Source organism: Ananas comosus, linkage group 1 (assembly GCF_001540865.1).
Source record: "Ananas comosus cultivar F153 linkage group 1, ASM154086v1, whole genome shotgun sequence".
Lineage (NCBI taxonomy): Eukaryota > Viridiplantae > Streptophyta > Magnoliopsida > Poales > Bromeliaceae > Ananas > Ananas comosus.
Window position 1 is genome coordinate 13,971,179 of NC_033621.1, and position 26,580 is coordinate 13,997,758.

At 34.8% G+C, this 26,580-nt stretch overlaps 3 protein-coding genes across 5 annotated transcripts; 1 reads left to right on the top strand and 2 right to left on the bottom strand.

The window, feature by feature from the left end:
* LOC109719426 (protein LIKE COV 2-like) lies at window positions 1,319-6,507 on the top strand. 2 transcript variants are annotated; one of them, XM_020246103.1, is made up of 8 exons: window positions 1,319-1,438; window positions 3,056-3,108; window positions 3,191-3,300; window positions 4,080-4,247; window positions 4,530-4,627; window positions 4,818-4,944; window positions 5,690-5,821; window positions 6,164-6,507. In XM_020246103.1, the coding sequence occupies exons 1-7, from the start codon at window positions 1,331-1,333 to the stop codon at window positions 5,788-5,790; spliced, it is 765 nt and encodes a 254-aa protein (XP_020101692.1). In that variant the 5' UTR covers window positions 1,319-1,330; the 3' UTR covers window positions 5,791-5,821; window positions 6,164-6,507. The 2 variants fall into 2 exon arrangements, with proteins under 2 accessions (XP_020101692.1, XP_020101701.1); XM_020246112.1 differs by having other exon boundaries at window positions 1,331-1,438; window positions 3,029-3,108.
* Window positions 7,521-13,643, bottom strand: LOC109715151 (polypyrimidine tract-binding protein homolog 3). Of its 2 annotated transcripts, none has more exons than XM_020240015.1 (15): window positions 13,454-13,643; window positions 13,110-13,198; window positions 12,895-12,966; window positions 12,085-12,161; window positions 11,661-11,745; window positions 10,139-10,271; window positions 9,820-9,884; window positions 9,689-9,738; window positions 9,560-9,601; window positions 9,196-9,247; window positions 9,034-9,088; window positions 8,931-8,944; window positions 8,663-8,770; window positions 8,436-8,579; window positions 7,521-8,139 (listed from the first exon to the last, which is right to left on the bottom strand). In XM_020240015.1, the coding sequence occupies exons 2-15, from the start codon at window positions 13,164-13,166 to the stop codon at window positions 7,747-7,749; spliced, it is 1,347 nt and encodes a 448-aa protein (XP_020095604.1). In that variant the 5' UTR covers window positions 13,167-13,198; window positions 13,454-13,643; the 3' UTR covers window positions 7,521-7,746. The 2 variants fall into 2 exon arrangements, with proteins under 2 accessions (XP_020095604.1, XP_020095594.1); XM_020240005.1 differs by having other exon boundaries at window positions 13,110-13,203.
* On the bottom strand, window positions 22,607-26,345 carry LOC109716065 (60S ribosomal protein L3). The gene is made up of 6 exons (XM_020241355.1): window positions 26,258-26,345; window positions 25,592-25,696; window positions 24,951-25,061; window positions 24,096-24,400; window positions 23,524-23,933; window positions 22,607-23,094 (listed from the first exon to the last, which is right to left on the bottom strand). The coding sequence occupies exons 2-6, from the start codon at window positions 25,674-25,676 to the stop codon at window positions 22,836-22,838; spliced, it is 1,170 nt and encodes a 389-aa protein (XP_020096944.1). The 5' UTR covers window positions 25,677-25,696; window positions 26,258-26,345; the 3' UTR covers window positions 22,607-22,835.

Sequence of the window (26,580 nt, forward strand, 5' to 3'; positions counted from 1 at the left end):
TCAAATTTAATAATTTATAAATTTACATATTTATAAATTTAAAATTTAAAATTTAAGTTTAAATTTAAATTTTGAAGATTGAAAATTAAAAATTAAAAATAAAATTAAAATTTGAAATTTGAAATTTGAAATTTGAACTTTTTTGGAAATTTGAAATTTGAAATTTGAACTTTTTGAAATTTGATAAATTTGAATTGTTTTGAAATTTGAAAATTTGAAATTTGAAATTTGAAATTTGAAATTTGAAATTTGAAATTTGAAATTGAAATTGAAATTTGAAATGTTGAATTTGGATTTGAATTTTTTTGAACTTTTTGAAATTTGAAATTTAAAGTGTGAAAGTTGAAGTGAAATTTGAAATTTGAAATTTGAAGTTTTTGAAATTTGAAATTTAAAATTTAAAATTTGAAGTTTTTGAAATTTGAAATTTGAAATTTAAAATTTGAAATTTAAAATCAAAATTAAATTTGAATTTTAAAATTTTAAAATTTGAAATCTAAAATTTTATGTTGAAATTTAAAATTTAAAAATTGATACATCTTTGGGAGCCCAAAATGGTGGAATTTTTTTCCTTTGGTTAAAGTGGATTGTAAGTTTACTCCATTTTTTGGAGTATAGTATAACTATACTCCAAAAATTACGTCATTTTTTTTTCTTCCAAACGCTTTATAGGATTATTTTCCTGCCAGCGTAGCATAGTTTAACTATGCTACGTTTTTAGAGGCATCCAAACGGGGCCTTACTGGGTTTAAAATAAGGGTTAATTTTATATGGGTCCTGCAAAGGTATCAACAATAAATATATTCCTACAAAACTTAAGTTATAATATTTATTCCTTCAAAAGTTCTCGCCGTGGCACGTGTGGTATGTCTCATTTTTACCATAACTAGGGGTCTCGCCTTCAACGTCGCTGTTGCCGTAGGTCTCGTTGTTGTCATAGATAAAAAAGGAGATGATGAGGAAATTGACAGTGGCTTAACATTGAAATACTATTGATTATTTAAATTTTGATAACAAAATGATATATTTGCAAGACGAAAGAATTTTGGAGGAATAAATATGATAACTTATATTTTGTAAAAATATATTTGCTATGCAATTATCCTCTAACACAAATTATTATAGTTACAATTATCCCTCAAAACAAAGTATAGTTACGAACGGATTTAATTTACTACGAATTAAACAATGAATATTTACGGCCAAAAATATATTCCCGTAGCCAAACGCGCACCGGTGGTAAACCCACGTGGAAACCAACTCGATCAGTGACAAATTTAGAAGAGAGAGAGGGAGAGGGAGAAAGCTTCCCCATAGAGAGAGAGTGTGNATGGCGGAGAGGGAGGAGGAGGAGGCGTCCACGTCGGTGCCGCTGAGCCAGGGCGCGGATCTCGAGGCGCCGCCCCCGCCGAGCTCCCCCAACTCCTCCACTCGCAAGGTTCGGATCCCGATCCCTCCCTCCGATCTCGCCGCATTTTTTGTTGCCCTAATCCCATGATCCCATCCCTTTCGCCCACCCAGATCCGTTTCCTGTTTGTTTTCTGTTGTTGTTGTTGTTGTTGTTGTTGATGATGATGGTGATGATGATGATGATGATTTCGCATGGGTAATTTGGATGTGATAGTGTGTGTCATCGATCTCTTCCGTTGCGGTGGCGATCGCCAATTTTCATGTGATGATCGCATATATTGGACGATTTGAGCTGTGGATTCAGAGATCGAGCGAGCGAGCGAGCGAGCGATCTAGGGTTTGCGAATTTGGGTTGCGTTGATAACTATACCTGCAATTTGATCCAATTTTCAATCGTGCGATTTGATTCGATCTGTGTAATGCAATCTAGGGTTCACAATTTTGATGCGATGTGACTTGGCGTAGATCTTGAAGAAAGGAAGTGTTTGATGCAATGCACTTAACTACCCTGTGGTGTAGCACATTTTCACTTTGCCACTCCGTGGTTCAAAAAGTTGCACTTAACTCTATCCCTGGATACTATTTTTGTTTCAACGAAAAAATCTATTGTCAAATGGGGTAGTAAAGTAAAATGGTAAATAATACAACGGGATAGTGAAGTATAATTTTTTGGAATCACGGGGTAGCAAAGTGAAAATGCGCTAATTATCACAAGGGACATATTGAAGTTTACCCCAAAAAAAAAAAAAAAAAAAGTTCTGAAACTTAGTGTAGGATTGGGATGTAGGAACGGGCTCAAAAGCAGAAGCTCAAATTAGTGCTTCTGCTTCACCGGTTCAAGGATTTTAGTATAGTGCTTCTTCTAATAACACTGCTCGAACATCAATCCGTTGAATAGCACTTCACCCTACACCAGGACTAAACAGGCCGAATATAACTTAGTAACGACTGCGTCGTTGCTTAATCAGCATTATAAGAGAATATTGCACAACTTAGGAGAAGTACAGGGAATTCGACCATTTCTATTATAGTTACACTGAAAGGGAAATATCATAGGGAGTAAAAACTTAGTGCAAATGAACCTGAAGGACCATGCTTGTTAAATAAGACTGAAAAATCTGCGGAAAAAAAAACTTCTTGCAACTGTGTTGATCACTTTAGAAAACTGCTATAAGCCGAGCTACTTGCTGGAAAAGCAAGATTGCGAAAGAGTGAACTCTAAAATCTAGCGCCAAATGACGGGAGACTGTGAGATCATCAGGAGGAAGGATCCCGCAAGCCTTTGAAGGGTGCTACGGAATGGGCTCACTGTCACAAAGTCATGTAGGTTGGATCCAAAGGTCTTCCAAAGTTAGAATATTGGAAATTGACTAAAACCTTGTCGCTTATCATTAAAATGTTGTGTATTCGCATGTATAGATATAAGTTTAAGGCCTAGACAAAAGGTATTAAAGGTAAACCCACGTCATTTGCCTGCAACTTCTTGTAATGAGTCAGCTTAGATAAATTGGCCGCATTTCATGCGCATACCTGTCTTTCTTTTGTACCAACAATTCATGAATCTGTATATGTATGTGCGACCAGTTTCCTTATAATAGGCTGACTTGTTTTTGTACAGTATTACTAAACAAAACCTCTTAACCAGGCATGTTGTGCGGTTCTCCAGAGCTGGTTCTCAAGAAAATTCATGACCGGATGGTACGCCATCTTAATGTTGCAAAAACAAAAATATATTTGTGATTGTTTTGTATACCTAACTTCTTCTCTGTTCATTTTGCAGTGTTGTTCTTTTTCCTGTTGCTGTCACATTTTTCCTGACATGGTGGTTTGTTCAGTTTGTTGATGGTTTCTTCAGTCCTCTATATGCCAAGCTTGGTGTTGACATATTTGGTAATTCTTGTTGTAATTTTTTTTTGATTTTTTCTGGTCAGATGAAAGTTATATACGGATACATCCTCTTGTTCTGCTAAATTGCTTTGCTTCTTGGAGTTGGTAGAACATGCCTCGACAGGAGGATAAGTGTTTGTCATTTTATATCCTATCTCAATCAGTAGCTTTCTAGCTGAAATGTTGAAAAGGGCTTCTTGCTGTTGGATGAGCATTACTATGATGTGCAGAGAAAATTGAACTCACAAGAAATTAGTAGTTGCCATTATTGATTAAAACTTAAAGGTTTGGACAGGAATTTTTGAGAATCATCAAAAGAAAATGGTACTTAATTTTCTCTATGTTGAAGTATATTACTAAACTTAGTGGGCTTCCCTGGCGCATAGAGATGGATTCTGCTGTGAAATTGAGATGAGTTTTCGTACTTAATTTAAAAGAAGGCATGCTAGTTTTATCATTTCTAGTTATACAATGATCTTGCTTCAAGTTTTGGAAACATTATAGAACGGATTGTGATCTGACTCTGATAAAAGGTAAGTCCTTTGGGTTCATTTTCTGTTCAAAGCAAGAATTTGGAAAAAATTCTGCATGAAACTTAGCGGCAAGATCCTTGTGCACCACTTCTCCCTTTGTGGTGAAGCCGGCTGTAATTGCACTATTTCTGGATGTCATGCTATTTGAATGTGTAGACAGTTAAATATGTCATAGATCTTTAGGTATGGTTGACATTTTCTGCAGAACTTTCTCATTTAGTTTCTATTATTACATCCTGTGTTTAACAGGCCTTGGATTTTTGACATCTGTGGTATTCATATTTCTTGTTGGGATATTTGCTTCTTCATGGTTGGGCGCCACTGTTTTCTGGGTTGGAGAATGGTTCATAAAGAAAATGCCCTTTATGAAGCATATTTACTCAGCATCAAAGCAAATCAGCACGGCTATTTCACCAGGTAACTCATTTTGTATCTATACGCCCATAATATGTAAATCTTTGTTGACGAAAATAATCAAAATGATATCTTGTTTGAGGTAAACAAGATATACATGCATGAATAAGTAAGGCATTTATCCTTATATATTTTCTAATTAGCGACTCTTATCTTAATCCTTAGAATGATAATTTATTTTGGGAATAAAATCACTACCAATAGTTATACTTTGATATAAAACAGGCCTCAGTTTTGATTCTAGCGGCTCCACTTTTACATGCTTTTTTTTTTTTTTATGTGCAGATCAAAATACCACAGCATTTAAGGAGGTAGCTATCATACGCCATCCACGGATTGGTGAATATGCATTTGGTTTCATCACATCATCTGTGGTCCTTCAGGTACTTCGACTGAAAATGTTATTATCTATGTTGTTATGAATATACGTTATCTTTAGATTGCTAGAGCAGCTATTTTATCTAGTCAGACTTGCTGTAAGGTCAAATAGTCTTTCAAGATATAAACTTTACAAGGATGTTTAATCTCTTCTTTGAAGCTTTTTTTCCCCTCTTTTTTTGTTATTTATTGCAGAGTGATAAAGGTGATGAAGAGTTATGTAGTGTTTACGTCCCAACAAACCATCTATATATTGGTGACATATTTTTGGTCAACTCTGAAGAGGTCATTAGACCGAATCTATCCATTCGAGAAGGCATAGGTTGATCCCCTTGAACCTTCTGATTCTGCATTGTCTTGTTCCTTTGTTGGCTTTCTTATAAGTTAGTTGAAATCTGTCTAAATTGATTACTGAATTTTATTCTGTATTTTTGGAATGCAATTTTGTTGCTTTGGAGTTGGTGTTCAAGTTTGCTTCATATTGTGCTTTTAGAATGCTTCTTTTCTTTTGGAATATGTTAGTTTACTTGATCCATGTCTTATAAATTTCATGGTGGCTTTTTCAATTACTATAATTAACAATGTTTAAACTATGTTGGGATATATCATAAATTATTTGTGGATCCATTCCTCTTTGAATTATTATTCCTTTGCATTTCCTCTTTTCTTTTTTTTCTGTTTGTCAATCAGTTTTTTAGTCCACAAAATCTTACTTTTTTATATGCGGTATATTTCAGTTGGCCATGTTTACTACAGTTTAATGGAATTTGAGCAAATCATTGAGAAAATTTTTGAGTTCTATCGCATCATCTATACTCTGTTTACTTAGTTCGTAGCCCCATATGTTGGTGGGACAAATATAATCTTATGCAGATTATCTTAGTTGTTCACTAGATTAATATTTTCTTTAAGCACTTCTTTTTTGTCAGCTTTACTATATCTTATCTGGAAACTTCTAATGTCATAAATGCAACATTTGTAAACCTAGTCATTTTAGCTGTTTAACTATGTCTAATAATCTATTTTTATTTGATGAAATGCTTTTCTTAATGTTTTGTGCTCTTCAGAGATTATTGTGTCTGGGGGGATGACTATGCCACAAGCGATTGCTCCTCTCGAGCGGGCTTCTCATAAGAATCAGAGTATCCGCCTGGACCGAATCGCATAAAGCTTTCTCACTCTCTCAATCTACAAATGAGGTATGTCTCACTAGCGCTTCTTATCCCTTCAAACTTACATATATGTCCCCATAAAATCTGAATTTTCATACATATGACTCTTGCAATGTAGTTTCGTACGAAAATAGTGTTATCTTAAGCTCGGGGTCATCGAATCGATTGGGGGAAGTTGGTTTCAAGGGTTATTTTTAACGAGTATATGATAAAATTAGGCTTTTTCATGGCATAAATGAAAAAACAAAAAAAAAATCTGATTTTGCTGGGATGACTTGCAATGCCAAAGAGAGGTTGGTCTCTCTGAGCTTTTCACTATAGGACGATTTGTTTTGTATTTATTATTATATCTCCTTTTTTGTGATGCAGGTTAAGTTGGGTTACAGGACCAAAACATCGATGCTCTGAGTTATTTAAATCGGTGTGCAACTTCTGTGCTTTAATATGTAGATATTAAACCTTTCTAGGCTTAAGGGTGAAGGAACAAATGTGGCTGAGAAAGATTTTTTATTTATTCAAGTTCGTATAGTGGAATACAGCATGGTAAGACATACATACAATTCTATAGGTTTATGTGTATACATCCACATCCTAATGTTTCTACCCAGTAGAGAATATTGTGTTCTCGTTGAATTCAATAAACATTTTATATGTATAACTAAATGAAAAGTGCTAGAGTTTCTCATCTTTCATTGTTAACAGGCTTGGTTAAATTAACTGTATTCTATTTGGCTTTTTCCTGATTATGTTACAGCTAAATAATGGCTCCTTAATTTGTCGAATTGCTCCCTCTCTCTCTCTCTCTCTCTCTCTCTCTCATATCCATTTGCTTCGAATTACGTCAAGTTATTGTTGGTTTAATGATTCAGTGTTGAAGAGAAACTGTACAGAAATTTTGAACCAAAGATTTGAGGGTATTAGTGTGTGTAATTTTCATAGATTTCCCCAGAAACAAAAAAGAAGAAAAAGAAGCAAACAACTGCAAACCTGCAACTGGGCCAGAGGTGGACGTACAAATGCAAACAGAACCAGTTCCAGGTCACACCTTATCTTCTATTGTTTCGCAAATTGAAACTTCATTGCTTTTTAGTTCCAACTTCATTTCAACTATGCTTTCCAGCAGCTAGTGAGACAAAAGTCGAACCCCATGTACTGGCGGCAGCGATGACTAGGTAACAAACCCTTTTGTATTCAGCGTATTCACGCAAATTTGTGAAGTTGGATGCGGCCGACATGCTGCGGCTGCAGAAACCTTGTATTCAGCGTATTCACGCAAATTTGTGAAGTTGGATGCGGCCGCCGCTGCTGCGGCTGCAGAAACCTTAGCAGTTTCGTCGGCGGATTCACATTTGTCAAGCATCTTTGCTGCTCCCACTGCTCCCTGGTGAATTTGGCATAGCCAAATTGCTCTGGATTCTTAATTCCTCCACTAGTTCCCAGCAAATTCAAGGGAGTCCACCCCTAAATTCCCCATTATTAAGATCTCGCAATGTAGCATCATCCCTACTTACCCTACATTGCTTTCAGTACATATTCAACAACCAAATACTTTCCACATTTCACTTGTGGTAAAGCATTCGGCGTCGATGCATACGAAGTTAAACTTCGTGAATCACACACGGCCGTTCGTGCTTCCCCATGCGCGGAAACAGGAACTTTCGCCAATATCACGAAGATCATTTTGTACCAAACAGGCCTCCCACAAATACCCATCACCACATTCCCCTAGAACACAAAAAAGGTAACACACTTAAAGGTGCAACAGTCCCGCAATTATCGCAGAAATCCACATAAACAGGGAAACAAAAAAGAAAAGCCAAATTATGCTGTTGTTCTAATCCCGCATCCAATGTTCTTGGTGATAACATAAAGTACAAGGTGGAGAAAGAACAGGAAAGAAGATAGGGAGAGCCTTCAACATTGATCTCACATGTTTACTTTCAGAGGGATCTCTAAATACTCTGCAGTTGGGAGAAGGAAATCCGAATGACGGATCTGTCGAGGGAGGTCGCATGCTTGCAAACTAGGGTTTCAGTCGCTTGCTCCTCGTTCTCGAACAAAACTAGGGCTTGCTTCTTCCCGTTCACCTCGAAGAGCTTGCTGTTGACTATGGTGCCGTGCTCACTTAGGTGGGCAATGACGTCATCCTCCGTGATTTCTTGCGGGAGGGCGGAAACATGGATCATCTTCGTCGGGGCGCAGCAATATCGGTAGTTCTTTGCCGCGTTATTGTTGCTAAATCGGTTAAGGTTAGAATTGGCAAATTCACGGGTGTCGGGAGCAGGCGTGATGTTCGGATACTTGGAGAAATTCACCTCTATTTTCTTCCCAAATAGCATTGCTCCCTGCGGCAGGTAATAAAGTTTGCTATGATTATGAAGTCCATTAACTAGGAAATGACAACTTTGAAAGCTTGCTGAATTTAGTAAAGGAAAAGAAGAGAAAAAGGCTAAAACTCAGAAACCCCTCTGGAAATATCATGATTTGCGCTTTAAGCAATGTGTAGATCACAATATCTCTAGGGGTTTTTTCTGTATTTTTTCTCAAAACAAAAAAGGCAGCATTCTCAGTAATACTAGTTTATTAGCGATCAAGCTTATGATATAACAGCAGAAAAGTACAAGGGCCAAAGCAAGCGAACCTTCAAGAAGTGTACAGCAAGTTCAGCCTGAAACCCATCAGCCATCTGAACAAGCGCATGATCCGGTTTATTGCGAAGGATCTTAATTCTTATAATGTTGCCATATAAAGAAAACAAATTGAAAAGCTTGTCCTCGTCAATCTTCTGCACAAGTGTAATGAAAATATCAATAACTTTTTGAGTGAAGTGAAATAACAAAATTATAGAACGAGGATGTCAGGACTTACTTCAGTGTTCAAATTAGTGGCTAAGATTGTGCACCTGTCATTGGTACCACTTATTCCAGGAGGCAATCCTCCACCAAAAGCAGCTGCAATTGCTGCGGCATTGCCCATCTAGCAATAAAGATGATTAAATTTCATGGAAATGCTTTCATAAATTTTCCAAAAAGATGGTAATCAGGAAGCGACTAACGCCTATTTAATAATTTGCACAAATTTAACGTATCTGAAACCAACAAAACCTTCGAGAGCTGTGCAGTTCAGAGATACAAACCTGGCCATACGCAACTGATGCAAAATAAAGTGGGGAAAAGGAGTCAGTGTTTCAGTAATAAGTGACAAGCAAGGCAATAAAGATAGAAAGTCAAAGCAAGCACCTCTAGCACTAGGTCCTTGGAGCCCATATAAACCTCCAGCATCACCATAACCAGGCTATATTAAAAACATATAATTGAATATCATTAGCATCTAATAGACGATCTCTCTTTTGCAGCAAATAGGGCACCAACAGCAGACAAGGACAAAGAAAAGCAGCCTACCTGTGAGGGTCTACCTCGTTGTTCAGTGGGCAACGACGGGTTTGTGAAATCTCTGAACAGAGAAAATACACACAAAAAAGAAAATAAGCATAAACTAGAACATATGACGGGGAGAAACATGCTAATCTTGTCACTCAAGTTCCCTCATAATAAATCTGGAGTATCTTTTTCATCTCTGTCATTTCAAATTTTAGTTTCACAAAATAGAAATAACGTGTATTTATGCAAAAAATTAACAGTTACAATTAAAGAAAAGTATTGTAATGATCCAAATGCCATTGATTTTGCTCCACAATCCTATTCACATTTGGCAATAACAGAGAAACAATAATCACCATACTAAGTTGCATGATAAGTAACATACCTAGACCGGTCATTGTTGTAATTGACTTGCAATTCGTTGAGACTGGTTTGGAAAAGAAGATATTCACTGAGATATTCAGAAGAGAAAAAAGGCGAAAATTTAAGTAAAAGAGAATTACAAAGAACATACTTCGAGAACTGTATATCTAGCTGACAACATCCATCATAAATATTCCGCCCCTATAGAAAGAAATAGTCATGTTATTAATAAGGAAATATAACACAAGCATAAAAATATGCAGTCGAATGCAAGTAACATACTTGCAAAGCACTTCTCGCTTGTATAGCACTCTGGCGTGATTGATACTGGATAAGGGCTTGAAAACCTATACAACATCAAGTAATAAAACTCCGGTAAGCTAACTAATAGTCTTCCTTGACAAATGCTGAACAAAAAGAAGATTTTGTTAATGCTTGCATTAAATGCAATGCTCAAATGAACTAATTCAAAGTGAACAACCAAGAAAGAGAGATTTTTTTAATAAACACACAACCACAAATCCACTAGACCAGTTGGTAAATTTTGGCGTATTATTAAGACAGAGAGATATATAGAGAGAGATGACTTGAGGGTGCTGACCAGCTGACTTCTGAAAAGTGACGATCTTCTCCACAAACCCATGAGGAGAAAAGACTTGATGCAGCACTTCCACTGTTATGGGATAGAGCATGTGGTGAATTGTTACTAAGAGGATTCGATTGGGTTGCGAATCCTTGAGCCCAACAGCAGACCGTCCCAGAGAGAGAAGTGAGAGAAAGAGAGAGAAGAATAAATAGAGAGGCATATAGTGGGAAAAAGGAGAAGTAATAATAGAGAGAAGATATGAATCTAAAACTACTTAAAGAAAAGTTATGAGTAGATAGGCAAAGAGTACTATAAAGAGAGTTGGTATTAAACTTCAACAAACTATAGCCCAGACATATAATTTAAATATCAGCAGTATAGACACATTCATGGGAAGTTTTTTATTAACTCAAATTTGTCGAAACATATTTCTTAGAATGTAGTGACAAAAAACAATTGAAACTCCAGTTACAGAACACCATTATCTCACAGCAACATATCGCAAACGTTTTTGTCCTATTCAGACCAGCAAGTCTTTTTTTTTCTCACTAACACATAACATTATTACTTTATATATATATATATATATATATATATATATATATATATATATATATATATCTCATCTTAGCCCTTCCAAATAATAATCTGGACAACATGTCAAAAATTACATTGAGACTGTCCGCAAAACACCAATTAGTCCTAACCAGCAATCTCTGGAAGCAGTTTGTCCAAGAACATAACAGCAGTGAGCATCCCTACTGTAAGTAAGGCAGAAAGAGATCATAGATTTTGTTCTTTAACTGCACTAACTATATGGTCATAAATAATAAAAAAAGATCAATAGTGACAAAGAGAGAGAAAAAAAAAAGGGAATGCTTACGCAATCAGGTTTGTCAAATTTGTTCTGTTTTTTACTGGTCTGATGACATTTTCTTCCAATATAGCACCCTTCTTGTTGCTCTTTTAGGTTTTGTCCTACACATTCATTACCATTTATCTCTACACTTTAGGTTATCATCATGGTTTCATGCCACACAAGACTGACAGTGGATTACAACTATGGTTTGGATTATCTCTACACTTTAGGTCATCATCATTCACGTATATCAGTCACCTCCCGATAATCTCACAATTTTGGTTACTTTGTTATCTTCTTCTATGTTTCTTTTTTATTTTATTACTTCTATTCTTGAGCTTTATTAAAATTTTCCTCTAAAGTTTGGACTGACTAGTTCCTTTGAACCTATCTACAGCATACTTTTTACTTCACTTTTGTCATGCAAATATTCAATACCATTATCTATGTCCAATAGCCAAATTTTTTTGTATATATAGCTTCACAAAGGTGACAAAAAATAAGTTTGTTAAAACCTCATTTTTTGTAAAGCATCCAAAAATGTGTAATATATCAGCTAACATCACTTCCTGGACTTTCTAAAGCAGTCACCCACCACACAACATACATTCTGTTGTGGAATAATACAATGACAGATCTTCATGACAACAAAAAGTAAACAAGAAAATTAAAAACTACCTGATCAGATTTCCGTCCTTGCGAGTTTTGGTCAACAGTTGTCAATTCCTGGTGAGAAGAAAATTGAAGATAAACATTCCTTCCTCTGAAATGGCAACAGAGAAACTCATGTGAGTTGCCAGTTAGGAGAATAAGAATAAAATTTATAACAGTCAGACATGGATAGAAGTCAGACACGGATATGGGAGAGTAATTATATAAAAAAGGAAAATGAGAGAATGTGATGCCAAGTATATAATCTTGTAAGACAAGATGAAGTTCACAAGTGTACAAGATGAAATTCACAAAGGGCTAAAGGAAAAGGCAAAACCTCATAGGAAAACTTTACTGTTACTCTTAGCTACAAGTACTCATAATAAGCTGGAAAGAAAAGTCTAAAACTTTTAAGTGATACAAAAAATCATTAAGTGAATCACTCTTTTACCTGACACTAGGTTGAACTGTAGTGTAGTATTGCAAGACGTTTACAGCAGAAGCCACATCATGCATCTGGAGAAGAGCCTGAGCACAGAAAGATATTTAATAAATACAGCATACAGAAAAGGATAATGAAGATATTGAACAAGCAGTGGGGAACTGCAATGAAGAATATAGTCAAATACAAAGAGGGACAGAATAGGACAGAAGAGAAGGGAAGAAATATGAAAGAAACAACGCGAAAAGATAGGAAAATAGCAGTCTACTGTGATGTTCAGACGCATAGAAAAGAAGAAACAAGAAAACAAGCTTTCGATTGAGTTATTTCCTTTCTCTCCCTTTCCCTTCACTTTAAAGAGTAGGTGAAAAAAAAAAGACCTTCTTTGGCATTGCTGTTGTTTTCATTTTTGTAAATGTGAATTACATATGATTGTATGCGCCGTTGTTGGTTAGCTTTCAATGCAACTTGGCCAAGATAAAGAATGACATATTCTTTGAAAAACAAAGAAGCAGAAAAAAAAAAAAAATACAAACAAGTTTTTCTTTTTGTTGCGAAACAAAGCCCATAGATGTATTGGCTGCAAACACTCGGGTATCCGTCCGCACCACTGTCGCGTGGAATTTACATTTAAAAAAAGCAAACTAAGAAAATGACATTGGTACCAAACTAAGTTCTTGCCATTTAAGGGGATTTTTCATTCTCCTTTTCCATCCATTTCTCTTCCTCTTTCTCTTTTCAAGACTCATTCACAGATCGTATACAAATAAATAATTTTTTTAAGGGGAGAGAGAAACAAAGCAAATGAAGAATCAATACCTGATTTTTGGCTCGTAACATTACAAGCTTTGTGACGGTGCCGAATGGCTGAAACAACTGGAGAAGATCACTCTAACCAACAGAAAAGAAGGGGAAAAAACTAATCACAACTCCAAAATCATCAACACAAAAGAAAAAACTAGTCACAACTCCCAAATCATCAACAACAGAGCTTACTTACACCAATTTTAATCGGGAAAAAAATAAAAAATTACCTCCGATATCTCGTGCCCTACGTTCCGAACATGAATCACTTTGGAAGGCTCGCTCATCCTCGCTTGTTTCTCTTCAACAAGACGAAGTACTTACCTACAAAAACCCTCATCATTTTGACATTTTCGCGATAAAAATAACCATAAATTAAAAAAAAATGGCGAAAAGAGCGGCGCATTGAGATCGAGAGCTACTCTACCCACGCGATAACGCTCGAAACCCAAACAAATCCAACAGAAACCAAAAAAAACGAGGAGAAAATCCATCCATCAACACTACGAATCAAACAAATCACGTAAACACCCACACGAAAACACACGGGAACAAAAACGAACACCACAACTACCTTGAGATGAGGCAGCTCGAAGGATCTGGTTAGGGTTGCGCGACTGGAGCTCTGAGCATGGGGGAATTCTAGGGTTTTGCTCCAATCGATCGATTTAGGGCTTCGATTTGGGGGTGGTGGGGAGGGGACGAAGCGGCCGCGTGCCCTAGGTTGGATCTCCTCTCCGTTTATGTACTCTTGTTATCTTCTTAGCTCGCGAGGTCGAGAGTTTTATTGTTAATAGGGAAAACTTCAAATACCACCCCGATAGTTTCATATTTTTTCACTTTAGTACCTTATGATTTAAAATGTATCAATTTAGTATTATGTGGGATGTGGTTTTATTTTTATCTTTTTATTATCGATTCCACTAATTTTTTTTATTAAATCAGTGACAAAGTTAAAACTAAAGGGTACTAAAGTGAATATTCGATAAACCTAGGTAGGGTATCTGAAGTTTTTTGTATATAATTTAACGAAATATTAACGGAGAAGCTGACGAAAAGATAAAAATAAAACCACGGGACACTAACTTGATACACTTTAAACTATAGGGTACTAAAGTGAGAAAGTGCAAAACTACAGATGAAGCGTGTTACGATGCTCCGCAAAACACCAACAAAAATTTCGTGGGGACGGTCCCAATAGAGATCTCAATGGGTGCGGATACCTGAAATTTTTATTCGAATTCGAATTCGAGCGGAACGCATTTACTTAATGTTAAACACATATAGTTTCAAATACAGAAATAAAAATTGAAAATACGATGGATTTGAATTTGGCATGGATTTTCATTGTACCCTATCCGAACCCGAATTAATTTTTCATTATAATATATATAGAGAAAGCGAGAGTTGAGCTGGAATACTATTAATAATATTTGGATTATTTTACTATCAATTTTTTAACCGTTAAATCTACACTTTAATCAATTCTTTTCTAAATCATACTATTCAACCAATCACTCACTCAACCAACCAATCACCCACTCAACCTCCTGGTCCACTACTAAACCCTAGGAAACCATTATTATTCTAATCTTATAATTTTTTTTCATTCAAGGATTAAAAATTTAATAGCGAAAAAGCCCAAAAATACTATTAATAATATTCTGGCCCAATTTTATATATTTATATATATATATATATATATATGTATCATTATTAGTATATTAATTATATTATTTATAGTGAGTACTATTTATCGAATATCGGAGCCTCCGTGCTTCCATCATTCATGTTTCGACTTCGAATGTTCGATCAGGCTCCTTAAACTTGATCTGCTATTGAAGTACTAAAAATAAAACTTTTTTATTTTTCGATATAATTTTGCCTAGGTATCGATGGCTCAAAATCAAATCAAATTTCAGATGGCGTAGTAAAGCCGTTTAAGTTTACTATATAGAAATATCAAATCAGTGGTGTAATTTTGATAGAAATTCTTAGTATACTATATAAAACAAGATCATTATCTTTGATTTAAAATTTTAATGTAAATTATTACATTTTTGTAAGATTTTTATTTCACCAGTTGTATTTTAAGCCCTTCGATGCATTATTGTAAATGATATCGAAAATTGTAAAAATATTTTAGAATTTTTAAATACCTTAATCAGTTTAACGAGAGCGTTATCGATAGATTTTGAAAGCGAAATGAAAACCAGTGAAGCCGGAGGCCATGCTTCTGATAGTAGTAGACTCACTCTTATTTTTATATATTGTATATATATAGTATAAGTATATTTAGTCCGTTGAATACTATCATTCACAAGGTTATGTTATCGAGTTTTCACCGTTTGACTCCTTATTATTCCGTTTAATTTATTACTTATTCAAACCAACCACCCACTTCACACTGGCCCACATCATCTAAACTGTATATTTCTCAAATCCAATTCCTATAAAAACTTAAAGCACTTAATAATTGTGTGATTTATAAGTTATTTCCAGCCTATTATATTATATTATATAGTTAATATAATATTATATATTATTATTTATAGAGTAGAGCTACTAGCTATCGATGACGTGATCATTCCGTGCTTCCAGTCGTTTTCATGTCGACTTTTCGAATCGATTGCATCCGTTGTAACTTATCCTAGATATTGTGTACTATAAATAAATTTATATTTTTCTTATATTATTGCCTAGTGACGAATTGCCTAAAATCAAAAATATTTAAATTGGCGTAGTATCGTATTCAAGTTTAACGGTTGAGAAATACAAATCACGTGTGTAAATTATTGATAAAAATTCTTCTTAACTATATATAAACAAGATCAATATCTTTGATTTAAATTTTTAATGTCATATATTACTTTTGTAATATTTTTTTTCACCGTTTTTTGAGCCCCTACGTTTACTAGCAAAAATTATCGTTAAAACATAAAATATTTCTAGGTACTTTTTATAACTCTATGATCAATTTAACGTATCCGATCGACTTCGAAAGTCGCCGAACACCGCGAAACAGCTGAATCACGATAAAGCTCTGTTGTTATTTACTGATAGCATATAGCATCACATTATATATATATTATATATATATATATATATATAATATATATATATATATATTAAAAATTTAGATTTAATATAATATGTCTTGATATATTGTGAAGAGAAATAATTATTGCAGGTTCGGATTTTGCATTTTTTGTCAGATTCGAATTTGGATATGAATTTTTAAAATCCATCGGATTCGGATTTGTGTTCGGATTTTTTAAAACTCACCCTAATTCGACCCATTGGCATTTCTAGTCCCCAACCCCATCGCCGTTCATTGTGCAGATATTTTGAATCTCAAAGCAGTATGAACAGTGAATGAAAAAGCGCTCATATTAGAAATTATTTTCACCTATTTTTTTGAATAATTTCAAAAGTCTCGCCAAAAATTATAGAAATGTTGTAAATATTTCTTCAAAATTGTCAATATTTTTTTTGTTTCTATAAATTAATATAATAAATTATATTAAAAATGCCATTAAAAATAATTGTGTAGTATCATGTGAGGCTAATATATTTGTCTTTTATTGAAAAATAGCTTGGTCTTTGTTTATGATTTAATTTGTGAGTGCCTTTTTAGTGTACTCAAGTTCTTTTTATCAGTATCATGTGAGTCTCACATTAATAATAATAAATAACTATCTGAAACTAAAAGTATGGTATACTTTTTTGTAATTATTTAGTATTAGTACAGTGCAGTTTGTTGCAATTAATGAGTTATAAATTGATATACACTCAATTGTATTTATTATGTTTTCAAACGAAATAATATTTAAATTAATTAAAAAGATATAGATAATAGATGATGGACAAAATAAAATTTTATTTAGTTTTTTTAAAAAATTATTATTAATTTGGATATTGATGATAGTTTTTCTAAATTAAAGGATACTTTGATACTTTTAGCTTAGTATTATTGTAATTCATGGTTAGAGTAAGTACGTGTACATATGAAATTAACCCTCTGTTTTTTTTTAGGAATATCGTGTGTCGGATCGAGATAATTTTTATCGTGAAAATGAGTCTGTTTGGTTAGAATGTTGAATGTAGTACTGTGGAAGAAGTATCGTAGAATATAGTATTGGAATGTGCAAAAAAATTAAAAAAAAAAAGTAGTAAAGTGTTTCGCTGATTCTGTCATAAAGTGCTATTTCTTATAGAAAATTATTTGGTAAGATTTTATTAAAGTGTTGTTAACTATTATAAATTGCATAAAAAAAAAAATTAAATAGGCACCATCGTACTTTTTAACTTTTAAGAATTATGTAATTTTGGTAAAAGAAAAAAAAAGAAATTATTTAAGCTGATTGATACTTTTATCAAATTTCATAACTCTGATTATTTTTTAGCTATAAAAATAATAATTTTTTACCTATCTAAATATGAAAACTAAATTAAGAAAAAATAACAGTCGAGGGCCCTCAATCGACAAAATAAAATTTGAATGTCTATTTAAGAATGGCCTAATGTTGAGGAGGTATTCATACATTTTTACCTAAAAAACTAAAATTTTATTAAATTTAATAATTTGTTTGTTATTTAGTCTTAATTGATCTACTTTTATTGATTAGAAAATAAATGCGGGTTTAAATTTGATAATTTAATTTTAGAAATTTTAAATAAATGGAGAAAGAAAAAGATGTAGTTGGGACATAATAGAATACTATAATTGTGTAAGAATAAATTTATCATTTTAGAAATATGATTTAAATGAGTATCATTTCGTATTAAATAACTACAGAAATTTCGTCTATCAGCTTTTGCGTTCAGGCTTAAAAAATAATTAATTGCGACTTGCAACTATAACAGAATGTAGTCAAACAGTATTTAGCAACCCTACGCATTATTTGGCCAAAACAAAAATCAGGCCAAACATGCACAAAGTCTCATTCAACATTCAACATATAAAAGTTTTGAATATCGTTGGAGGGTGTTGGGATTACAGTCGCCTTCGAAAAGGCGTATGATATGGTTAACTGGTCGTTTCTTAGAAAGGTTTTAGAAATGTTAGGCTACAATGACAAATGGTGCGGATGGATCGGCGAATGTATTTGTAACTCTAAGTTGGTGGTCCTTGTCAATGGTGTAGCAAATAAGTGGATCAAATCTAAAAGAGGAGTGCGCCAAGGCGACCTTCTATCTCCCTACCTTTTCCTTATGGTAGTTGCGTGTCTGGCCAGGATGACGGAAAGGGTGGAGGAATCTAATATGCTCAAAGGAATTGGACCAACGAGAGATAACTCCGTCACTTTAATACAATATGCAGATGATAACTTATTTTTTTGTGAGGCGAGAAAAAGATATATGCGGAATCTCAAATTTTTGTGGTATCTCTTTGAGTGGGCATCTGAAATAAAGATTAATAATAAGAAATCGGAATTATTTTACATGAGGAGTAAAAAAGAGAAGAATGTTTAACTCTCTGGTATCTTGCAGTGTAAAGTTGGCAAACTGCCCACTAAATACTTGGGCCTACCGTTGACGTGCAGGAAGCTTAAAACAGATGATTCGGTAGGCATCATTAATAACTTTCACAGGAGAATTGATGGTTCGCAGGCTAAACTGCTATCTAGAGGTGGCCGTTTAACTTTGGTTAACTCTATGCTTTTTAACCTGTCGATGCACTTTTTCTCTATTTTTAAAGCACCTAAATGGGCTCTAAAGCGCATGGAAGCCTTGCGAAGGGACTTCTTTTGGAGCCGGCGAGCAAGCTATACAGGGGGCGTCCACTTGGTTGCCAGGAAAAACGTGTGCATGAGTCGGGAAGAAAGAGGTCTAAGAGTTAAGGATTTGGCTACTATGAACAATGCTCTTCTAACAAAATGGTGGTGGTGCTTTTTTTCTGAAAAGGAATTACAATGGACTGAGTTGATCAGGGGATTATACTATATCAGAAGACGCTCACTATTTGAAGGTCGATCATTTCGACCTGCCTCACAATAGTGGAAGAACGTGTTAGAATTGAAAGATGTGTTCAAAAGTGGTCTAAGTTATGAGCTGGAAGATGAACTACTCATTGATTTCTGGTCTGACAGATGGTGTGGTGACACGTCTCTTAAGTCTCGCTTTCCGGACATTTTTGCTCTTGTTGATCATAAAGAGGCGCGAGTCGGTGAATACTTCTCTCTCTCCTGATGGAGCTGGCGGAAGATGCTGAGAGGGGCGAGAAGTTACACACAACACAGTAGACAGAGAACTAAGGAATTAAAGACCGCCCTCACTAACTTTCGAGTTACTGGTCAACCTGATGTCATCTTCTGGAGATGGAACCCCGAATATAATTTTACTATTAAATCTGTATACTCGCTGGTCAGAACTGGGGGGGTCAAAGATGTTGCAACACCTGTCATTTGGAAATTGCAAATCCCGACAAAAGTCAAAATTTTTCTCTGGTTAACCTTAAAAGAGAGACTACCTACTGTGAACAATCTGCTTAAAAGAGGATAGTTAGGAAATAACTGTTGTGTCTTGTGTGCCGACAGTCTGGAGACAGTTGATCACCTGTTGGTGGGATGTGTCGTTAGCAAGTTCATATTTTTTTCATTCCTTAAATACTCCCACGTTCCCCCCTCCACTGAGGACGCCACTACCGCCTGGGAGAAGTTGTCAGGGAAGGGGTCACCGGCTGACATTGCGAAAGCGCAGACAACCATGGCAGCCACGTGGTGGTTGATCTTGTGTGAAAGAAATAACGTGATTTTTCAGATGCTACCAATGGACGCTATCTCTACTGCCCATCATGTCGAAGTACTAATGAAAGAGTAGGCCAATTTCTATAGAGTTGGGCGGTGATGACATTTGTTGCAACCTTCCTTCGATGTTTGTTTTCGTCTCTTCGGTTTTTCGTGTTTTTATCTTTACATTACTCTTTTTTTCTGTCTTTTGCCCTTTCTCTATTATTTTTTTTTATTTTATTGCCTCCCCGAGGCCTTGACTGTCTCACTTTATGTAGCTAAATTCACTTATTTAATGAATGAAGCAGGTAGCGTGTCACCTTTCTCTCAAAAAAAAAAAGTTTTGAATATCGAAGCCACATTAATGGTGTATGGAAGAGTCTCGTTTTAAAATTTTGTTTCCTTTTTTTTTCAGAAACACTAAGTGTTGGGTGTCACAGTTCGGTTTGAATTTTGGAGAGGCTTGTATTAGAAACTTTTTTCACCACTTTTATTATTATTATTATTATTATTATTATTATTATTATTTAATTAGAAACATCAAGTGTTGGGTGGGACCCTCCTCAGCATGAGAATGTCTCATTTATTGATTTAAATCTTTTTATTTAGGAACACTAGGGTTGGGACTGCATTTGGCAAAGTTGCATTGGGACCCCTCAACTCTAGAAAATTTTGAATGAGATCCCTTTGTTTTGTATTGCTGCTCTTTTTTATTTTATTTTTGTAATTATAGATCTGAGTAAAATAGAATGCTCTTCTGGAATTGAATGGGATCATCTACTTTTGTATTAGTGACAGAAAATTCAGACTAAATATAAATGTTTGAACTTTTTATAAATCGAATTTTGAGATTTTAAAATATCATTTATATACTGATTAAGTGGTTTCAAATTTATCATATATTAGTATTAAAAATTACTAAATTTGAAACCATCAAAAACTTAGCAAATTGTATTGAAAAATTACAAAATTAAGTTTAAGAAATTTAAATAGCCGAAATTAAGTTTAGTCATGTCGTTCATCAATTCAGATGTTTCATTACTGGAAACGGCGAACGGTCGTATCATATATTTACTTATTTTCTTGAAAACTGAAAAGAAATTAATAAAAAAATGTACAACCATGGCATAGAATAAAGGTTCTTTTAGTGAGGCTTTAACTTAAGATTTTTTTTTCTGAATTAAGCAATTTTAGTGAATTAATGAAAATTTTATTATACTTGTCTTTCAATTTTATTAAATTTAAAAAGTTAAATACCAATATACTACTCTACATTTAAATAATTAATTTATATATTCCTCTATATTTTAAGTTAACCTAATACAATAAGCATAACACAAGTAAAATAAAGAGGGAAAAAAATGAAAAACAATTCAAGAAAATTTTAAAATAAAAAATTTGCATGAAACAATCTAGTGCTAATATCCTGTAAAATAACTAAATATAATAAAGTTTTTAATCTAGCTAACAAGTATAGCCCAAACTTAAAATAAATAAATAAATAAATAAATAAATAATAGAAGTTAGCCCTTGTTTGGTATTATTATTGTTTTTTTAAATATGCATTCTCTATAAAATAGTATGGGATGGATGAAGGGTGGGTTATTTTGAAAGGGCGTATTTCATAATTTTCGATAGTTAGGGGGTCTCGGTGCATTTTTACCGCTTGCGTTCTCGTTTTCTACTATTAATGTTAGATCTGCGGAGTACGTTACCGTGAGTGGACCAAGCGTAGCTGTTCCCTGAACCCGGTCCACGGTTTCGTCTGTAGACCGCAAAGCAAGGGTTGGGATTGGAACCAAAAAAAACAAAAAAAAAAACCTTCCAAACAATTTTGGTTCAGTTCGGTCCGGTTTATTGTTTGGTTCAAAGCGAGAAATCAACCAAACTCAAATTCAAATTTTAGATTTGATTTGGTTCAATTTTTTCACATTGTGGGAACAATCTCTCAGAATGTTTCATTTATCGTTCACACTGTTTTAAAATTCACTTAGATTTTGTCAGAAAAGCGATTTCAATACCATGTTAAAGATTTTAAACCAACCGATTTTTTCTGAAATTACGAAATGCTAAAGAACACAGTATCATATGGAGTGTTCCCACATTCTCCATCAAATTTTTGTTATGACAATTCTCTAATTTAGGTTTTTTTTTTTTGGGTACTCACAACTTTTCCTTTGAATCTTACTTCTAACCTTGCTTTAGGTAGAGAAGGACAGCTGAAAGTTGTAAACTTTCCTTTTAAGAAGCCATCTGCTTCACCTAATAAATGTAACATGGAAAATGAGAAATGCTTTTGAGTTTTCCATAAACATGAGTTGTTGAGGGATTTATACTATATATATTTTTACATACGTGCATAAATTAGTTAAAATTCTCGACATTCTAAGCGGTATTAGGCAAACACATCATACCCACTTATAAAATCATATAAAATTTCACTAATATGCTTACATTATAAGATTTCAATTGTGTGATTTGTACAACTTACAAAAATAATGATCTAGTTCAAGCATAAAATAATAATTATAGTAGACAAAATAAATAGAAAATTACCAATTATATGTATGAGGAAGAAAAGGAGAATCTAAAACTGGTGATGAGCAAAGCATTTTCCATACTTACCAATATGATAAACTTTGGCACGTGCTCCAAAAGTACCACATGAATTTATTTTTACATCAACATAGAAAATTCAGTAATAATGTTTAATGTTTAATGTTTAATTCTATCCAAAGTGGAAGTATAAATGACTACCCACACAGAAGGCAGTTTCTTTATCAACTCAGTACACAGAATTTTCTTGAAAATCTAAAAACTCTTGCATTACCCACTACTATCTCATTATTTTGAATTTAAGTTGTAAACTAACAAGATAGTTACTAGTAAGTTTAAAAAATTAAAGAGAGTCCCTTACCAACAGGTTAAAGGAATCATCACTCACAAAATTGAACAGCTTATCTCAACCAAACTTAAATTCTAAATCCAACATAAAATGATCTGGAGCAAACCAAATATTGATAGTCTAAATTTCTCATGAAGTATCAAAGAAAAACCAAGTCTTCCCATAAAAGCACCAAAAAGTAAAACTAGAGTCTCAAATAGACCAAAATCTGCAATTAGAACAATAATAAAATATCTTCTTAACCGCAAGACTACACGCTTCGACAAAAGAAACTCATCGAAATCAAATAGATAAACTGCACGAAAAACAGGAGACGCGGCTTAGGCCTTAAGCTTGCCGTAGAATTTCTGCTTCTCCTCAGTCGTCTGGAAGCGGCCGTGGCCAAACTTCGAGGAGGTGTCGATGAACTTGAGCTTGATCTCCTCGAGAGCAAGGCGGGAGGTTTGCTTCAACAAGGATTGGCGGAGAGTAATGACCCTCTTCTTCGGGCCCATGCAGCAACCCTTGATCATCACATAATCGTCCTTCACAATACCATAGTGGGGGAAACCACCCATCGGCGTGATATCCTTCTCAGTCCTGTTTAGAAAGGGTGGGGAAAAAAAAAAGGACTGTCAACCAGAGCCGCATAAAACACATGGGTCAGATGGAAAAGATATATAAATGAGCTAAAGAGGGTGTCAGCAATATCATTCGACTGGCCCTATTATAGTTCTTTCTTTTGTTACTTTAGTACAACTTTAATCAGTTGACCATTACTTTGAGGTAAAATACATTACTGGTCCTCAATCTTTTAGCCAAATTTCCATTCGGTCCATTACATACTTAGTCGACTAAATTTCTCCCTTAGAATAGACTTTCATGGACATAAAATGGACATCGGAATAACTGCGGTAGGAGTTAGGGACCGAACAGTAAAAATTGAAAGGTTAATCCCAAACTTAAGACTTGGCTGATAATAATTATCATATTTCAGATAGTAATTAAAGGAAAAGGAGGAATAATAACCTGTCAAACTCGGTTACAGCAGTATGTGATTCGTCGCCAGCTTTACCAAGCTTGTATATCTTCTTGTTCAATTCAGTGCGGTGGTGGTAGCCATTCTGACCGGCTCGAGCAACAGTGTAGGAAACCCTAGCCGGGTGCCATGCGCCAATACAGGCAACCTTACGAAGCCCCCTGTGTGTTTTGCGAGGAAGGCGGGTAACTCCCCACCTCGTCACCACACCTTCGTAACCCTTACCTTTGGTCACACCGATCACATCGATCATCTCATCTTTTTGGAAGACGGCGTCGACAGGGATCTGCTTCTCAAAGAAGCCATAAGCATAATCCACCTTTTGTGCAATGGTTCCTCCGTTCACCTGGATTTCCATCAGATGAGCCTTCTTCTGTTTGAGGCCCTTCATCTTTCTTATCTGAATCAAAAGCAACATGACAAAAAACAAGTTCCATTAGAAGAATACAAACCACATATATATACACAACTCTATCATTAAGGAGAAAATACAAGCAATGGAGGGGTAAAAGGTAAACTAATTGTTATAGAACAAAAGTGTGAACACATTTTTAGGCGGTACCTGAGTATGAGCTAGCACACGGATAACCGAAGCATACTTTTTCATCTTATCGAGCTGCACTTGAATTTCCTTCTTTCCTTCTTCCGTTTCATATTTCTTAGAGTACTTTGTGAAAGCCTTCTTCTTGCTTTTGTACCAGTTCTTGTAGAATCTCCTCCTCACTTCCTCGCTCAGATGCTGGGCCCACACTGTATTAAGGGAGCGCAGGCCACGTGGCGTCTTGATGTATGCAACAATACCAACAACAACCATGGGCGGAGTTTCAATGATAGTTACAGCCTCGCATGTCTCCTTCTTGTGAAGCTCTGAATGTCACCAAGAGTTAAATCAAAAGGAGTCAATTATAAGTAATTATTGCACAATAAAAAAAACCTATACAAAGAAAACATAAGTACAATGGCACAAGTTGATGGCGAAGCAAAAAAGAAATAGATGAATAGTGAGATATATTATCAGTGCCACATGAAAGCAGAAACTTATCAACCTTAATGTAAACAAAAGCCAATAAAACTAAAATTTTCAATATAAGCACGATGAAGAGTGTTTTGAGTTAGTTATGGAAGTAAATAGTGAAAAGATGAGTCATTTGTGAAAAATTTCACCTTAATTACCAAAAAACAATTCTAAGACCAGCAAAGGCAAGTTTTAAGATAAATATAAAGATTAATAGTTGACGCATCAACTTTTCTTCTAGTCATCAACACAAGAAGGTCCAAAAAAGAGAGAAAATGTAATAGAGTAGCAGAAAAGATGTAAATAAAATGCATAGAACATATAACCTTACAAACACCATCCAAGTGAAAAAAATATACAATGGTTCAGATTAAATATTAACAGCAAAGCTGACAGGCTTACTGGATCCTGGTTTGTCGACCTCACGAACAATGTGAGTCATTCCAGACTTGTAACCAATGAAGGCAGTGAGCTTGCAGGGTTTTGTCAAGTCATCCTTCGGAAACGCCTTCACTGCATTGAGAAAGCCAAGCATAATCATATCAGCACAAGAAAAAGACAAACGCAATGATAATTTCAGCAATTTAAAGGGGTATGCTACAATAAAATGAAACAAAAGTAACAGATGCCAGTTTCTTGGCCATAACACAACCATAATGCTTCTTAACCTTTAAGACACGATATGGTCCGAAAGCATTTAAGTTGCAATAGGAAAGATGAAAGGAGAACAAATCAAGCTGAAAAACCCTACCAATTAATGTTCCCCCAGAAAGACTGAAGTTATGAAACAAGCAACTTTGCAGCTTACTATAAATTCTCAATTTACGGATCCGATCTACTTACGAATGTGGTATATTTCATTAAGAAAGCATATTTGGAGCCCTAATGAACTGCAACCGAGGCCGTAAACTTTATAACATCAGATGGAAAAGCATTAGAGCTCTAAATCATGATGATAGCTTATAGAAGAAAAATAGGTAACTTTAATGGCATCCGGAGAAAACTTTTAACATGTTATACGTAATCATACTAATCGGAGTTACCTTTCCCACGGTGGCGAGATGCTCTCTTCCTTGGAAGAAAGCCAAGGGACCCGTGCCTCGGGTGCTCGAACTTCCGATGCGACATCTCCCTTCCCTCTACTCACCCTAATATAAATAAATTAACTTCATTTACAGATTCAAAACAAAGTTACACCTTTGTACATCAGCAAGGCGATTTGACAAAAAACTACATAACATTAAAAGCTCTATGAATCAAAAGAATACAACATGTTGCATCCTACAATGCAATATCCAGTATATTTTACTCTACAAATAACGAGGCTTAAGCAAATAAATTTCATCTAAAACACGCCATTAATCTATGATCCAAAATAACTAATAGTACTTTATCACAGCTTTTGCTACATCATTTAGCATAGTACTAATTAAAGCAATGAAAATTAAAAAACAAAATAAGAGATTTACATGCACTTGAATACAACAGATCGAAGAACAACAACAAAAAAAGCGCATTTTGAACGACGCAAAGGAAACGAATCAACAGCAAACGACTTCCGATCTAAGAAGCGATTCATAGGAACGAATTATAAACAGATGTTACAGAGAAACTGAGATTACGGTGTCGATCGAGAGAAGAAACTAGGGTTTGAGAAACAGAAACCCTAAATGAGATGAGCGAGAATGGGAGATCGAAGAGACTCGTACCTCAGCGATCGCCGCCTCCACGAAGAAGGGTTTCGGCCAAAACCCTAGCCATGCTTTTATACGCACAAGCACACTGGGGGACGCGGATGTTAACTGAAATGTCGAAAATGCCCTTGCTCTTTCCATTTTAGACCTAAAGGTCCAACCCTAGGCCCAGGTTTTGGGGATGTTTAATGGGTTTAGATTTTAGCCGAATCCGAATCCGATTTATTTGAGACTAAACAGATCTAAGTTTGAATATAGATATAAAAAATAAAAATTTCACGGATTTTGAATTCAAGTATGAAGTTTTTTGTACCCAATCTGAATCCGAACCCAAACCC

Coding starts and splice junctions, on each gene's coding strand:
- LOC109715151 (XM_020240015.1), bottom strand. CDS start 13,166: ATGAGCGAGCCTTCCAAAGTGATTCATGTTCGGAACGTAGGGCACGAG. Junction 10,272..11,660: donor AAGGACGGAAATCTGATCAG/GTAGTTTTTAAT, acceptor GTTGGGCTCAAG/GATTCGCAACCCAATCGAAT. Junction 8,580..8,662: donor CCACTAATTTGAACACTGAA/GTAAGTCCTGAC, acceptor ACACTTGTGCAG/AAGATTGACGAGGACAAGCT.
- LOC109716065 (XM_020241355.1), bottom strand. CDS start 25,676: ATGTCGCATCGGAAGTTCGAGCACCCGAGGCACGGGTCCCTTGGCTTT. Junction 24,401..24,950: donor GGTCGACAAACCAGGATCCA/GTAAGCCTGTCA, acceptor GGTGACATTCAG/AGCTTCACAAGAAGGAGACA. Junction 23,095..23,523: donor GCTGTAACCGAGTTTGACAG/GTTATTATTCCT, acceptor CTTTCTAAACAG/GACTGAGAAGGATATCACGC.
- LOC109719426 (XM_020246103.1), top strand. CDS start 1,331: ATGGCGGAGAGGGAGGAGGAGGAGGCGTCCACGTCGGTGCCGCTGAGC. Junction 3,301..4,079: donor GCTTGGTGTTGACATATTTG/GTAATTCTTGTT, acceptor TGTGTTTAACAG/GCCTTGGATTTTTGACATCT. Junction 4,248..4,529: donor CAGCACGGCTATTTCACCAG/GTAACTCATTTT, acceptor TTTTATGTGCAG/ATCAAAATACCACAGCATTT.